At 39.2% G+C, this 17,429-nt stretch overlaps 1 protein-coding gene across 1 annotated transcript; it reads right to left on the minus strand.

Moving 5' to 3' along the window:
- Nucleotides 1–292: 292 nt before the first annotated feature.
- Nucleotides 293–16,590, minus strand: znf512 (zinc finger protein 512). The gene is made up of 16 exons (XM_085382147.1): nucleotides 16,317–16,590; nucleotides 13,097–13,229; nucleotides 12,917–12,975; nucleotides 12,663–12,721; nucleotides 8,970–9,544; nucleotides 8,666–8,755; nucleotides 7,846–7,950; nucleotides 7,322–7,446; nucleotides 6,824–6,910; nucleotides 6,625–6,723; nucleotides 6,351–6,518; nucleotides 5,959–6,156; nucleotides 5,781–5,882; nucleotides 5,073–5,135; nucleotides 4,576–4,674; nucleotides 293–4,256 (listed from the first exon to the last, which is right to left on the minus strand). The coding sequence occupies exons 2-16, from the start codon at nucleotides 13,194–13,196 to the stop codon at nucleotides 3,495–3,497; spliced, it is 2,691 nt and encodes an 896-aa protein (XP_085238273.1). The 5' UTR covers nucleotides 13,197–13,229; nucleotides 16,317–16,590; the 3' UTR covers nucleotides 293–3,494.
- Between the last annotated feature and the right edge of the window lie 839 nt (nucleotides 16,591–17,429).

Raw genomic sequence — 17,429 nt, forward strand, 5'->3', positions numbered from 1 at the left:
GGTAATGCTGAGAGGGTTTGGACGTGTAGAGCAGGGACCGTGGAGAAAGGATGATGATGATGGAGCTGAAAGGTAAGTGGAAAAAGAAAAACCCAGAGAAGTTTTATGGATGGACAGGGAGATTGTTGGTGTGACCCTAAAGCAGGGGTAGGGAACTCCAGGCCTCAAGAGCTGGTGTCCTGCAGGTTTTAAATGTGTCCTTGATCCAACACTGCTGATTAAATGGCTAAATGAGCTCCTCAACATGTCTTGAAGTTCTCCAGAGGCCTGGTAATGAACTAATCATTTTCAGATTCAGGTGTGGTGACCCAGGGTGAGATCTAAAACCTGCAGGACACCGGCTCTCTCCCTACCCCTGACCTAGAGGCTAAGAATGTGGAGGATGATGTGCTGTGGTAACCCCCGAAAGTGAACACCCAAAAGAAGGAGAAATATTAATAATTTTACCCGTTGAGCTTAATTGAGCTCATTTGTTTTCTCTTTAATTGGGCTATTTTGTTGAGCTATTTTAATTCATTCAAGCTATTTTGTCACAGGAGTTTTACTGTTTTGGCTCCAGCAGCTATCGGTATCAGTTATCTTGTAAATTATTTCGGCTCTAAAAAATCTACTTTTATGTGTAGATTATGTTGAAGAATATCAGAAATGTGCTATTGTGTTTATTATAGAGCTCATCATGATAAAAATGTTCTCGTCCATCATATTACAATACAAAATAATTCATATATTAAGCAAACCCTCAATATTTTAGACAGAAAGTAGGCTTTACATTCGGAGAGTTGAACTGAATCGAATTAAGATTGGACAGGTGTACCTAATAAAGTGACCACAAAGAAAACGCAATCTCTCATGAAGGTAGATGCTGGCTTCACTTCATGAGATCACAACCCACAAAGATTAGAAACTAAGTCTTATAATTATTTCCCTCATACGTACAAACACCATCAAAAGAAATCTGCAGTGGTTAGTGACAAAGACAGATATAAAACTATATAAAACTAAAGTAAAATTAATGTTTTAAAGACTTTTCAGTCTTAACAGTCTAAAAATGAAAAAAAAAAGAGACTTGCAAGTAAGTATGCAGAGGTCCTGACACAACTCAGAACCAAATGTTCACCAACACTTAAAATTAACAGAGAATAACAATAATAAAAATAAAAAATTATGCGTTTTCTAATTTGAGACTAAAACAACACCAACTATTCATCCTAAAGGCATCTGATGGAGGGTAAAGAGAGTTAAAGCACTTTAAAGAAAATCAAACACAGTAAATACAGTCATGGGTGTTTTTCATTTTACATAATTTCACTGATTAAGAGACAATTTGTGTTAAATGGTTCATTTATCCAGCTCTATGGGAGTGCAGAAGAAATGAGAGAAACAAGAACTAAACACATTTATACATTCAAAATAAATTTGTAAAGAAATATGCACATTTATAGGAAAACATCACAGAACTGATTGACATGACAATTTCCCACTGTAGGAGATACAAAACACAGAGTACATAAACATTAGGCTACATGCTGTCGGTTAAATAAGAGTGAATATCCTTCATGTTACATGACAGTTAGCTTCCATTCATCACACCCCAGTCAGCTGCATTTATGTCAGTGGAGGAGAGCTGGGAGGATGCATGCACTCTGACTGAAGGTCTGCACAACATAATCAAATGTGACATAAAAATGTGAAATAAAGAAGAGACAAAATAGTTGTTTTTAACATTTACTGATGTTTTTCTTTTTTTTTGGTATAGGTCACCATACACTGTGTTGCTGGGAGCGGCCAGCCCAGGTTTGAATCTGACCTCTTTCTCTCCCTCCACTTTCCTGTCACTCTTCACTGCACTTATCTAATAAAGCCAATAAAGCAACACACGCATAACTTGAGTTAAGATTATTTTTAACTGCTGACGTTGAACCAGGTTTTGGCAAATAAAGGATTCTTACATTTCAACAAAAATAAAAGAACAAAAAATCACGCCATGTCACTCACGGGTTAATTTCTACGCAAACAAATTAAACTATGTTTGTTTCTGTTTCTTGGTACATAACAAATTTTCTAAGGTTTCCGACTTCACAGGTTACATCAAATAATCCTACACGAACAGAGCTTTAATTAACCGGGGGTACATCCTGTAGCTACCTCCACTAAGGAGGCTGTGTGCTTGGTTAATTTGTCAGTTTGTTCACAGGATTAAGGAAAATGTTACTGATTTTATGCGCATGAAATCTTTACCAGAGGTTTAGAAGTGATTATAGCGAAAAACTGGACATTTTGTGCCATATATTCACTAATATCAAAAGCAAAATAAGAAAATAAATGTGTAATATGGCCTTCAAGTTCTCAAGAAATTATCAGAACATTATCAGGAACAAGAGATTCAGTTTAGGAGGGAATTTCCAGATGTGTTGGTGATACGTGGTTTCAGACTGCTCATTATATTCTGTAACTGATGGATATGAGTTGCAGTCATACAATGGACACAATTACTTGCTTAAGCTGTTTTGCACTTAATAAGAACAGTACTGATGTTTCCAGTACACTTTAGGAAATAAAGTGTTGGTTGATACAATGTTATTTTCATTTCTTTCCTTTTACATTAGATTTGCTTCAATGCTACTTATATGTCACATGTACATGCCAAAAAGTCTGTAAACTGGCAGCAGGTTTCACTTAAGAATGGCAACTAAATACAAAATTATATAAAAAAAATCTGAAATGAAAACAACATCAGACAGACAGAAGAATCCAAGCCAGTGAACAGTGATCCTGTCATTTCCAACATTACTTCACCAAGGATGGTGATCAGTCATAATTAAAAGTGATGAGTAGTATGAAGTTATACTAATCATACTCGAGAGGCACAGAATGTCTTCAGAGAGCGTGACTAGACAATTACAAGTAAACACTCCACCTGGCAGTCTCTGTTCAGGTTAACCTCTGTCAGTGCGCCCCAGGGCAGCTGTGGCTACAATGTAGCCATCACCAGTGTGTGAATGTGTGTGTGAATGGGTGGATGACTGAATGTAGTGTAAAGCGCTTTGGGGTCCATAGGGACTGAGTAAAGCGCTATACAAATACAGGCCATTTACCATTTAAATCAAAACATGAAAGACAAGAAGAGTTTTATGAAACCTTTTAAAACAATAAGACAATTAAAGTTGGTGAAAACAATCTGTTACAGATAAACACGATAAACTACATTTCTCAAGGTTATACAACGACAACCATTTCAAGACAGAAACAGCCTCTGGAAACGAGCAGTCTGAGCTTTCCACGCTCACAGCTTGAGAACATGTCTTCAAGGCATCCACCGTCACTTCCGAAAGGTGGATGCAACACATCTCCATCAGTTACAGAATTGTCTCAGCTGCCGTCTCACAGGTTTGTCTTGTGGAAAACTTATGCAGACGTTTTTCTCGCTTCACCGTTTTTCTACTTCCATTCAAATCAGCTGCAGACATTTGAAATGTGAAGGAAAGTGTGTTTTTTTAGGTCTTTTTAAATGTTTCTCTGTCGCTTTCCAGCCTCAGCGAGAGGCCCATGATGCCCGGTCGTTTCAGGCTCCACTGGTCAATCTGTCTCTGCCGCTCCTGCTGCTCGACCTCCGATTCGCTCGATGAGCTGCCGGTATTGCTGCTGCTACTGCTACTGCTGCGCCCACAACCTCCGCCTCTGCTGCTACCGCCGAAAGTGAAGCAATCCTTCTGCTTCCTATCAGCCTTCCCCCTCTCCCCTACATCTACTCCTTTTTCCTCCTTCCCTCTCCTTGTATCCTTCACCATCCCACCACTGTCCTCCTCAGGTTTGTCAGCCATTTCCATTTCGATCGGGGCCTGCTCCGGCCCCAGCACGGCTCCTCTGTGGTCCATATCGACCCACACTGGCCCCGGAGGAGGCTCCAAACTGGTGTACTGGAGCATCGGCTGTTGGGGCTGGGGGTCCACTTGTGGAGGAAGGTTCTGCCTCTCTGGATGGAGGTACTGAGTTTGGTGTTGGAGGTGATGCAGCGGCTGAAGTGGGTGCTGCAGAGGCTGGTGCTGGAGCTGGTGGTGCTGCTGCTGCTGATGATGGTGGTGATGTGAGTGTTGTTGATGGTGCTGCTGCTGATGATGATGAGGATGATGCTGCAGGTGATGATGGTGGTACTGATCAACAGTCTGCTTATCCACATTACGGACGACCTCTTTGGGCTGGTTTTTAAGGAACTTCTCAAACTTCTTGGAGGCTTTTTTGTTCGTCACAAACCAATCCTGTTGAGATACATGCAGCACGAAGGGGTGCTATTATATAACATACACTAAACTTGCATTATTTATTATTTATTGCATTATAGGCCAGAAGGGGGCAGCTCGTCTGTTTGCAAAAAGAAATCTGATTCTGCTGTTGTAAGTCTGAGACATCACTTTATTCATGACTTTAGTAAAAACTTTCCTGATGAGTTTAAACAACTACACTATGGAGCTGCTCATATCCAACCCCTGATATAGAGTATATGCATTCATGGCAATGTCATCTACATATAGTTACAAAAAAAAGGCTCAAGCCAGAAACTTGTGAACTTTTCATTACCTGTGAATGGACAGAGTTGATGTGGTATTTCACTCCACTTTCAGAGTTAAACTCTTTATTGCAGATCAGACATCTGTATTTACCGGCCTCAAAGTCGCCCTGAAATCAGATCAGGAAAAAGCAGCCTTGAAAAGATTATAAGAATTTAATGCATATAAAGTATTAACTGCGCATAGTGCACTGACTTTTATATTTCACTTAATGGTCTGAGTAACTGACTGAATAATTTTACAAATACACACATTTTCAAAATTCTGTTCAAAGCAGCTTTTACAAATTTAACACTTCATTCTTTAATTTACAGGAATCATCCCAAAAAATTGAGGAGCTGACTAAAAGCACATGTAAATGCCGGTCCAGATGAAGCATTAGAAGGGTTTCATGCTAATACATTGATGAGTTTCAACTTAACTATACCTGGTGTCATTTAATGTATTGCTAATCCTAGAAAGTTTGTAGGTTTGTTATTTCCTAAACAAAGAAAAAAAGAGACAAACCCTTGTGCAGAGTCCCAGATGAGCTTTGAGTCCAGACACACTCGTGTAGGTGCAACCGCAACCCTGAGGACGACACACATTCTGTTATATTATGGGCTTTGAATACTGTGTTAACCATGTTATGGACATCTGCTCCCCTTGACATCATACACATCCACAGGGATTACTTGTACATACACTGACCTCTCTATTTGAAACTTCGGCCATGTTTACTATGAATGTTCACCAATGCAACAGTGTATATATGACATAAAATAAAATATAAAATATCTCCATATATCTCTTTAAAAACATACATTTACAAAGAGAAACATTTCAGGTTATTGAAAAAATAATAATAATAATGGATTGCATTTATATAGCACTTTTCTAGGCATCCAAAGCGCTTTACAATTCCACTATTCATTCACTCTCATATTCACACACTGGAGGAGGCAGCTACAGTTGTAGCCACAGCTGCCCTGGGGCAGACTGACAGAAGCGAGACTGCCATATCGCTCCATCGGCCAACAAACACCAGTAGGCAGTAGGGTGAAGTGTCTTGCCCAAGGACACAATGACCAGGCCAGACAGAGCTGGGGATCGAACCGGCAAAGTTATGCTAATTATACTTGTTCTTGACATCTTGATCCAATTACTCAGATAAGAAAATAAATAAGTCTGCTGATTTCAATTAAACAGGTAAAAATAAGACTTGTTGTTTTCTACCTGGTTGGGGCACTGGACTTTCCTCTGCAGCTTCACCTCATTCTTCCACTTCCTCAGCACCTCCTGGCTGAAGGCAGGGAGGCCGGGTCGGGCATATTTCAACTGAAAAGAGCGTCAGGAGAAAGAAGAAATGCATTTATGTTTAGTACAAACTCAATTTTAGTGAATCTTCTCTTACCTTCTTGTCATCTGGTACCAGGTCGGACTGAAACTTCCTCTTGGGCCAGTCTTTGGGCAGTTCATTGTTGGCAATCTCAGCCAGGTGGAAGTTGGCCACCTGGGCCGAGGCTCTCTGCACCCTGCCGCTGGGCGTCCTCTCTGGATTAGCCTCCCTCTGAGCCTTCAGTGCCTCATCTTCCTCAGTCTTCTGTGGTGTCTGGATGAACCAAGAGAATAAACTTAATGGAGATGAGGCACAAAGAGTTTCACAGACACTCGAATTAAAAGGACAGGTGATAAAACAAGGCTGGCATCTTGTCTAATTGTCTATTAATTTAAATTTGAATGAAGAGTATTAACGAATTACAATTTTTATAGTATTTAGTGGCTTCGATGACATATATGACTCACAGGAGCATGCTCTGATTTCAGGTGATACTCTAGACCAGCCTTGGATTTATACGTCTTCCCACAGTGAGAGCAGTTCAGCAGCATTTTCTCCAGCTCAGACTCCTCCTTTCCACACTTCTTCATGTGATACACGTAGCCCATGATGCTGGTAAATGCAGCATTACAACCCTATAAAGAAAAAACCCCCACATTTTTTCACACCACCAGTTTAATCTTTTATCTTACTTTCATCAAATCTCCTTTCTTAAAACAGCACAATCCGTGCAAATTTTACCTCTTTGGAACATTTTAATTTGCCCAATCTCTTCAGGATTTTACGTAGCTTGTCTTTTATAGCACGATCATCCAGGTCCTTGGCATCATCAGCTGAAGGCTACAAAAGCAGGAAAAGGTAGCAACAAACTCAGTAAAACCATAATAAACTAAACTAAACTAAACTAAGACTGAAAATGTTTATTTCTGAGTAGTCTTACCAAGTGGCTGTGGTCAGCCATGATGTGATACTTCATCCCTGTTGAAGACTTGAGCTGTTTCCCACAGTGTTGGCAGGTAAAAGGTTGCTACAGATAACAGAGTGACACAGTGACTTTTTCATTTGGTAAACATTTACACCAGCAAAGAACACAAGCAGATTTTATGTTATGGAAATATTAGTCAGACTAGGTTTTCCCAGTGCAAATGTAAAGCACAAACCACACTACAGACCCATTCATTTTTTAAAAACTTGATGCTTAATATGAAGAGTGTGTGAACTGGTTTCAGCGCAGAATGTGTTTCATAGAAAATTGACATCCTGGAAAAAATTATAAAAAAAAACATACAAAGCATAATTTATTTACTCCAATTATTCCAAATAATGTCATTACTAGTAATAACTAATTATTAGAGTCTTCCAGGAGAAACAGTAAAGCAGAAGGCTCCTGCTAGATGGTCCAAAACTCTAATGTCACTATTATGCATGAAGGGCTCACCAGTCGGCAGTTCTCCATGTGTTTCTTCAGCCCCTCCACAGTCTTCCTGCTCACACTTTTACACTTTGGACAGGTGACTCTTCCTTTGGCAACAATCTGGAGCTGCCAGCGTTCCTCTTGGCTTCCTAGTTGATGTCAACAAATAGGCAACTTTTCCTTTTTTTTTAACTTTACACGACGCACAGAGCTTCACAAAAAGAAGCAGCTTACTCCTTACCTATTTTAATAATAATAATAATATTTTGATTAAATCACAGATTATCTTCAGCACCCACTTTTAATCATTCAAATTTAATAAAAGTTTTAGCAAGATCTTTTTCAATTTCTTACAATCAGTTTAAATCAAGATAAAATACCACCCCCCCGAATCCCCTTTAAAACTCATACTTGTGTGAAGCAAGAAAAATGCAGTCAGATAAAGCCTATTGACAGTTTCAATCAAAGAAGTGCACATAAAACATAGTGTAATAAGATTACTTTCTATTAAATCACATAAATCTGTGGTAAACAGCTGCTGCTCTGACCTGGAGGATAAGTAGGAGGTTCCTTCTTAGCCGGCAGGATTGAAGGCTTCTGGTCTTCGTTCGGCTGAGCTGTTGAGGCCTGACCAGCACTGGCAGCATCTGAACCTGCAAGATTCACACTGAATGACTGGATGCAATCAAGCTTATTTTTCTTTTTATACTATTTTATCATAATTATTATTTAATAAGGTCAAATTTCCTTATTGATTAGATGCAGAGACTGCTGCCAAAGTTTGTCATCTCTCCATTAGCAGCATGTAGAATTTTATATTGAATTACTTTAGAAATAAAAGATAAAAGATACACAGATATATACAAGTATATACAATGTTTTCTTTTCAATGCATGAATGCTTGTTGGTTGTTGAATTATGATTACAGCATTCCTGCTACAGAAAGCCTGGCTCTTAGAGAAACCTCACGATAAGTTACAATGAGGGGAAAATGCTTCTCTGTAATGATTCTCTGATCAAACAGTGAAACAGTCATTGGCTATGGTGTGCCAGACGCTCTGCCAAAACAAATTAGTGGCTGATAGTACTGCTGCCAAGACTGAAAGGAAGGTGGTGCACTTGAGAAAACGGCCTCATATTGTTTTCCCATAATGGTTAGGGACAAACTGTGAAACAACTTTTCAAATTCCTGATTTATGTCTAACTATAGTTCTGATTTATAAAGTTACTTCAGTCCTAAGTATTATTAATAAGGAAATAATATTCAGTTTAAGACAAAAAAAGCAGCATGAAACAGATATGTGAGATAGAAATGTAACATATAGAGTTTTCAGTTATGCATTAAATGCAGACTCCTTGAAAACTTACAGGATTCTCTGCCCTCTGGTGGCTGTGTGAAGTTATTGGGTGCGGGGCTTGGCTCCATCTCTGGCCTCTGGACCTTTTTCATGTTCAAGTCTTAAAAATTAGACAAAATCAAAAATCATAACCTAAATGATGACATCTACTCTGCACATATATCGCCTGCACTTCTCTTATAAGCTGTCACTCGCACATGTGTTATAGGTTCTGGTTTTCGCTTGTAGCTTGCAGATATCATGAAAGAAGCTCATATTATTTTACGACATTTCACAGTGTTCAAAACAAAATCAGTCCATATGGTCATTTTTACCAGGTCTCCACACGTTCCCTCTATCCCTGTTTGTGTTGTTCCAGGCTTGATCTGGGCCTCGGCCAGTACCCCACCCTTGCTCCGGCCCTGACGAGTCCGGGTCCCTTCCTGGATCTCTGCCTCCATTCCAGGCCTGATCCTGTCCTTGATCTCTGCTAGCTGCCCAGCCCTGATCAGGACCCCGCTCCCGGCCTGTCATCCAGGACTGATCCGGCCCACACTGAGTTCTGTCCCTGCCTGGAATCCATATCTGGTCCTGACTGGAGTGTCCCCCTCTGTCTCTGCCAGAGTTCCACACCTGGTCCTGGGGTCGGTCTCTGCCTGGAGCCCAGGCGTCAGGTCCTCGCTCCCTGCTGGAGTTCCAGCTCTGATCATGAGGCTGGGACTGCTCCCCGCTAGCTTCTGGGCCTTGAGGCCAAACATCCTTCGCGACCAGTCTTGGAGGGAGCCTTGCAGTGGGCGGACCGATGGACCCTGGGTCTGACCCATTGGCCAGGCCATCTGATGACATCACAGAACAGCTGGTTGTCGAGTAATCTACTGTTCCCAGGGAAACACTCTGGAGGTCCTCATACCTAATAAAAGAAAAAAAAAAACTAAAATTAAAAGTTTCTAAATGCTGATGGAGACAGGAACCTCATTTGGTCCTGAACAGATTATTTAACTGTAGTGTGGGTCAGAGGGTGTAAATAAAAGATATATAACAATATAGTGGATTTTCTGTAACCACTACATCAAAAGTACTAATGGTCATTAGAAACTACCCTGTCTGTAAACATCGAGTGTCCAGTCTCATAAAGTGCACCGTTAAACTCATACAGACATGCATGGTTCAATTCGTCCACATATCTGTTGTTGCAGTGTTGTATGCTACGTTCTGGATTTCCTGCAATACTTTGGACTCACGATAAATGAGGCAAATACACTTGTTTTCGGCTGAGAGTTGCGTACCTGGAGTCAAGTGTTTTGACCAACACATGAAACCATAACTTTACTATATATTAATAGATATTGTGAGTCTTTATTATATAGCGTGCCATGTGGAAAAACCTGTTGTAACATTTGAGAGTGAGGTCTATTTTGAGCACCTGACAGCTTGTTTTTTTCTTCTCATTTGTAAAATCTTTCGACCAGTTTGCTTCATAACCGGCACATTACAGTTTTCTACACCGTGTCAGGCTTTTCATAACCGAATCATGTCCATGACACAGAGGTAGCCCCTTTTTTAAGAATACAAATAAGAATAACTTAGATATCATTCATGTGTCTGACACAGCTCATTTGCAATGATTTTCTTGTTATGATGAAATAAGTTCTTCGATTAGTTTTGGCTGGTCCTTCTGTGGTGCCTCAGTGACTACTACAAACTGTCATCTGAAGCAATGAAAAATTGCAGTAAACAGTGTGTTTTTGTAGGGAAATCGTAAGTACAGTGAATTGTCATTGGCGATATGACCCAAAAAAATCATATCTCGATATTTTTTAGCTGGATGGCGATATACGATATATATCTCGATATTTCTTTTTAAAGCCATAAAGTAAGAACAAAAAGAGAGTTCTTAGTCAAAGCTGTGTCCCAGATGTCACACAGGCACTTTTATTAACATACAGCGTAGATGTACATGAAGAAATTACTCAAAAATAAATTATCAGCATTTATTAAATAATAATGCTCCATAAATTAAAGAAAACAATGTTGTTTTTGTGCATAACAAAAAGCTCACAATTGTGCAGTCAAAATGTAAACTAAAAGACAATGAGCATAATAACAAAGACAGACAGATTTCACAGCTGCTCTGTTCCCAACTTCTACGGCGTGACTGACAGCCTGGAGTTTGAAATCCTCTTTGTAACCATGTCTCTTAACAGGTGCCATTTATGGCCCTTATACACACACAGTACGGTAATATTATGTTGAAGCAGAGTACGTATCACTCCGCGAGGCTCCTCGGTAGCCGTAATGCTCCGACAATCCATCAAGCGCTGCAGCTTCGTAGCTTACCAAAGTTGTACTAAAACATTTTTTGACAGATTGCTGAGCGCCGTGTAGCACATAAAATCGGTTCGCGGTCAATAAGCACAACCAGAATTCATACATAAGGCGCACTGTCGATTTTTGAGAAAATGAAAGGATTTTAGGTCATGCAGCCCCTGTGGGCTGCATGTCGGTAGCGCTGTTAGCTCGTTAGCGCAGTTAGCTCGTTAGCGCGGTTAGCTCGCTAACACATTGACGCCGTCCAGCCCCACGCACGGGGCGATCTGCGGTAAATCGTTAACGGAGATTTGCCGTGTTCATCTTGTCATTGCCTGCAGGTGAAGCTATGGGGGAGGAGGGGGAGTTGTGTTCAGTGAAAGAGAGGCGAGGCCGAGTAATGTTGCGTAGAGACAAAAGTGGACGAAAGAGAGGCGAACTTGCGGCTGCACAAGTATAATTATAACGTAACATAGACTATATCGATATAAACAATATTGTCACATCTTATATCTCGTATGAAAATATATCGATATTTTTAAAAAACTCGATATATTGCCCAGCCCTATGTTTTTGCAACAACACAAAATAAATGAAGAGTACAACATGAAACAATATACGTGTTAATGTCACGATTTTGTCATATCGCACAGCCCTAGTGGCTACATCCAATCTGATCCCCCTTCAGGCCATTATAAAGAATACAGGTGCAAGCAACTTCACCTTTTGCGTCAATATTTAGGTTCATCTTTTATATACAGTTGCTATACTGCACAATATGAACAGAATGCAGGTAAATAAATGAACTATTTGTTTATTAATATAATACAAACATATATGCTTTTGAGCAGCACTTAAAAAAGCACTTTGCACATAAATTCTGTAGCAAATTGAATTAAATTAATTAATTAAACAAAGTTTAAACAGCCAAAACCAAGAAGGAGCACAACAGTGGAGCCGGGTTTTATGATTCTTTTAGATCTAATCTTATTTCATTTTCATTAATCACTCATTAATGATGGGTGTTCCCATTTGTTTAGTTTTTCAGTGCAAAGAAAAATTAAAGACCCAGGTCATTTTTTGTCTTTCTTTTTTCTCTCTTTTATCATTTCCCATTTTATACTCACATATCCTCTCACACCCTTCGCTTCCTGAGCTTGTGTATTTCCTCCTGCCAGAGTGATTACTTGCTCTTTAATCTGCCACCTTTATCTTGCGTCCTTCCTTCACTGTGTCTGCCACTCTCTATGTACCAGACTCTGTCCTTTCACTTCTTGCTGTAAGATGTTTTTCACTCTGTTTATTCTGTGTAACAAATTTTTTTTGCAAAGCAAAGACTTCCTTTTTTGTTCTTGAACTTCCTTGCCCTGTGCTTTGCTTTTGAAGCCTTAAATTAACACCATATTCAAAACTGAATGATCCATAGCTCATTCTACCTGAACCTATACCAGCCATTTGGTTAATATCTGCATGTGGATAAGCAGCAAGTGCAAACGCTGAATTTCCTCATCTCATTAGGAAGTCTATCCTAACTGTACCTTTTATCATGTAGGAAATCTAAACAAAAGAATTCTGTATGCAGATTTTTAAAAGGCATTGCACTTATCAACAATGATGTATTTTACTGAAACCTGTGTACTTGTTTAGATATGATATCTGTTTACTGTGAATGACTTATATAAGAGTACAATGTATAATCACCAGGTTAACCAGCCTCTTACCTTTTCCTACTGTAAGTTCTCTTCATCTTTACTCCGTCTTCAGTTTGGGACTCATCCCCCTAAAACAGTCGATGAAAAAACTGTGAAGCAGAGATCCAGCTGTGCGCATGAAGCTAACTGATTTTTTATTACCACACTTGAAAATGGAAACACAGTCACAGCGTTCATGCTAGCAGGACTGCCTGCTCCTTACATACACTATCTCAGAAACAATAAAAAACGTAGGTTTTTACATTATAGATGTGTATTCTTACCTCTGAGTACCCAACTGTATTTACTTCACAGGCTCTTTCTGGCATTCGCTGGACAGCAGCTTTAAAAGTGAAATTGTATTAAAAAAGACACAATTAAAAAGATGAAATTACCAAGTTTTACCAGTGTAAATGGCCACAGTGATGGATGCACGCTGCTGTGTGATGTGTTTTTTTTTTTACCTGGACATTGCACTCCACTTTTTGAAAGTGAGTGAACAGGCTTCCTCTTTCTTGGCATATACAAAGGTGACATATCCCCTCCGATGTGGCCGGGGTCCATACTAGGAGGGCCAACTCTGCTCAGAAATCACCACTGACAGCATAGAAAAAAACAGAACATCTAATAAAACAGAAAACAGATACCTCTACCAAAATAGCACACGTTATTGAAATACCTTAATTTGGATATATTGTATTTGTTTCAGGATGGGATTACATGCTGGCTTTCTAATTACATCAAAAGTAATTACACAGCCTTAAACTGATTGGAGAACTGTAATGGATCACTGACCTTATTAATTACATGATCAAATATTTACAGAGCCCTACTTATTAAATGACCTCAGCTTGTTACATATAAAGTAGGTTGGGTTGGTCAACCAAGTACATCTGTTGGCTCATTTAACCATTTCACCATTAACCAGCTACACCCCACCCTTTCCATTTTGTGATCCCCTACAGTTATGGGCAGCTTTCTGTTGTGATGTCTTCAGTATCATTTAGCTGTAGACTCTCTACTGGCTACCACAGCTGACAACAGTAGTTTTTGCTCTGTTTTGGAGATCTGCTGTGAGTTGGATGATCTATCTAAGGAGATGAAAAACTGCCCCGTGTGCCGTCGCAACATGCAGACTGTGGAATCCGAGTCCATCTGTGAGACCACAAACTCATCAGACAGGCAGCTAATTAAATTATTTTGCTAGGGTTATTAGACCATTTGCAGAAAGCACCAAATAAAATGTGTAATTCAACAACTAATTTAAGAATATATATTTAAAAGATATGCAGTTAGTGGGAATGCATTAAGTGGAAACTCTAAATTGCTCATAGGTGTGAATGTGAGTTCAAATGGTTGTCTGTGGCTATGTGTTAGCCCTGTGAAAGACTGGTGACCTGTCCAGGGTGTACCCTGCCCCTCGCCCTAGGCCCTCCAACCCCCCTTTTAGAAATTCTCAGAAACTCAGATGTTTTAAATTTGGCCAGAGTTGCTCAAATATAAACAAATTTGATGATGTGCTTGAATTTGTAGTTCTGTATTTACAAACATCCATCCATCTTCATCCGCTGCGGATGAATTATTTACAAACATCTGGAATTATATTAACAAATCCTCCAATACCAATAACATCTGTGAGCTATTGCAGACATATTGTGGATCAATAACATATAAAAACATTACTATGCTGGCACGAGGTCATCCTGGGTTTATTACCAAGCTGTGATAAATGACACTGCTCAAAGAATTAAGGGAACGCTGGATCATCACAGTTTAATACAAACACATTTTAACTTCAGGGATATTAATGTGTCCAGTTAAGAAGCATAAATCATTTCACCTGGTTTGGTGCAAATGAAAGTGTCAGCAGGTGCAGCGGAGAGGCAACGAGACAATTCCCCAAAAAGGCAAGACCAATGCTCTCTTTTTATCCCTGCTGACTGATTTTTCTCTAGTTCTACTTTTGTTAGAGTGTAAAAGGATTCACACTGGTCTAACTGGACACACTGATATCCTGAAGCTTCAGTGACTCTATTATATTGTTATGATCGAGTATTTCCTTAACTATCCTCAGCAGCGTAATCTAGAATTTAACAAAAATGAAAACAAACGGGCACGGGGTTAGAATCATTTAATTTTTCTTTCCATCCAGCTTCTGCTATTTAACCAATTCAAGGTAGCGGAGGCAGGAGCTTATCACTTATTCAGCTGCAAGAGGCGGGATACACCCTGGATAGGTTGCCAGTGTTTCATGGCTAACACAAAAAAACAGACAATCACTCACACCTGAGGCCAGTTCAGAATCACCAGTTAACCTAACATGCATTATAAGTGTGATAGAAAGGCAGAGCACCCAGAGAGGCAAACTCCACACAGAAATACCCGACAGTGGATTCAAACCTTTCTGTTGTGAGGCAACAGAACTAACCACTGAACCACTGTGCTGCCTTATTTTTATTTAATTTTCTCGTTTAAGTAAGTTTTCTTTAGTTTCCAAAGAGGGTTTGCTTAGATTAGTGTTAAAAATGTTTCGTTTTAATTTAATTTGTTACTTTCAGTGCTCCATTTAATGTTTTTGCAATTCGGTTTTTAGGAAGTGAAGATCAGATATCACAACAAAAGTACCTTCTGCATGTAGCTCACTCAGATCCAGCATGTCCTGCACATTTTTTACTTTACTTTAGCTTTATGTTCTTTTTTCCTCCCAAATTCTAATTTTAATCTTTTTTTTAGATTAACTAAAACATTTGTGCGCCTAGTTTATAATAATCTTTTAAACAAATACCTGCATTTGTTTAAAATGCAGGTTGACTTGAGACGAGTGTTGTTGTGATTTGGCCCAATATAAATAAAATTGAATTAAACTAAAAAAGCTGATTACAGTTATTATAATTAACTGAATCAAAGAGATCATACGTTATGTTTAAGACATTCATTCAAAACTAAGTCTCCTTTTTCTTAAAAATTTGTCTAGTAAACAAAACAAATATTTGCTGACATGAACTTAATAAGTCTTGCATAAGCAGCCATGCATATCAGCCTATTTACTCCCTTTAGGGTTCGTTTAGCCAAATATTTACTCTCCTAGCCCCTTTCAATCATGCACTCTTTATATTTTTAACACTAAAATTCACACTTAGTATTGAATTATTATTTTAAATGCACACTGAAGTGATTACATTAATCATAATTATGCAGAGGAGACTTTTTTTAAAGAACCTGATGAATCTGGCTTCAGCACCCGTTGTGTTTACAGTGCATGTGTTCATCCTGAATGTTATTTGTATAGTGCTTAAATATTTATGTGTCACGTTTGAGGACACTGGATGCCAGAAACTGTGATATGAAATAAAGCCAGAAAACTGTTAAAACGTCAAGTGTGTGATGTTTTTCTCGGTCCAGTAAACCTCTGAGACCAGCCATTCCCGGACTGAGCCAAAAAGACTTGCAGCCACCACCATCATTGTCTGTGTGGATAAGGAAAAAACTCAAAAATTGGCTTTTTCACGACGACGGGCAGAAAAAAACATCCGAAAGCTGAAACTGAAGGAGAACTGGTGGTAGAAAGGTTTCAAGCTCCCCTCCCTCTAAGCAGAGGTACTATAACCTGTCCTGTCTGCCTTTCATTGTTTCTTAGCGGAGGAAGAAATGCAAGAGAGAGAGAGAGAGAGAGAGAGCGCCTACCGTCCTACAGCTCACTCCCTCTGCAAGGACGGCTAGCCTCCATGTCTTCGGGCCTGGCCTCCTCTGTCGCCTTTCCCCCGGCAGTGTTACCACCAGGAAGGCTAACATCAAGGAAGGCCCGGGGTTCAAAAACACAGACCCTGGGATAACAGCTAAGCTGTGGCAGCATCTAAATATGAATCAGTGCGCACGTACGCCGGCATAATTCACCACAGTGTATGTTCTTCAGCGGAACGCCCTCCTGGTGGAGAGAACAAATAAGACCCGCATCTGCCGCTGCCTTCAGGGGCCGTGGGAAACACCGCAATTTCAGCGCTTCAGCTGTGGAATCTGAATCAATAGTACGCCTCGGAATAATACAAAGCCGTTACCACATAGTCTCTGATTATGAACCTGTTATCAAGTGGAAAAGCACTTAGTAAATGGTTTTTAAAATGTTGCATGAAGAATTGGGAGTAATGTTCCAAACTGAAAAATGGAGAGAAGGAGACCACTGATACTTTTTTCTCTTCCTAATTCGTAGAACTCCCCTCCTCCGCATTATTACTTTTTACTTGTATAATATGGCACTTTTGAAGGATTGATTGAATGTTCAAATTGATTCTACTAAATTGAACACTGAAATTCTGTGACATGTTCCTCTTATTTAAGTTTATTAAATTGAATATTTTTGATTAATTTTAACTAAGCACCTAACATTAGGTAAGCAACTCTTGAAAGTGTAACTCCATTAGCTTTTTGTGACTCACAAGATGATTCGATTTCAATTAAAATAACAATAATAATAATAGGTTTAAATCAGGTAGCTTACTTAAAAACTTTACATTTTTACTTGTTATTTTCTGGCAACGTAATAGCCATTTCGTTCATATCCAAGGTTTTGATTATTGTTTCGAAAAATTGTTGGACTAGGAAACTGTAATTGAAATTAAATTGTCACTATTTGCTTAGCCCTACTAGTAACTTCAGTCAAGTTTTTTTTCTGTCATTGTTACATAGTTTTTTTTTGTTTGTTTTTTTCATTTTACCTCTTCAGACCCTGTGTCTTCATGTAGGCACATTACATTTTAGCTTTTCTTCAACTTATACTTCATTCTGCTCATTAGTATTTTA

Source organism: Rhamphochromis longiceps, linkage group LG15 (genome assembly GCF_057381845.1).
Source record: "Rhamphochromis longiceps isolate RC_006_pf linkage group LG15, R_longiceps_female_GT1.1, whole genome shotgun sequence".
NCBI classification, from domain to species: Eukaryota; Metazoa; Chordata; class Actinopteri; order Cichliformes; family Cichlidae; genus Rhamphochromis; species Rhamphochromis longiceps.

Bases quoted from the DNA above. Each gene is read 5' to 3' on its own strand.
- znf512 (XM_085382147.1), bottom strand. From the start codon at position 13,196: ATGGACCCCGGCCACATCGGAGGGGATATGTCACCTTTGTATATGCCA. The intron at 12,976-13,096 runs GTAAAAAAAAAA...TCACTTTTAAAG, and splicing joins AAGTGGAGTGCAATGTCCAG to CTGCTGTCCAGCGAATGCCA. The intron at 4,675-5,072 runs GTTTGTCTCTTT...ATCTGATTTCAG, and splicing joins ATCTGGGACTCTGCACAAGG to GGCGACTTTGAGGCCGGTAA.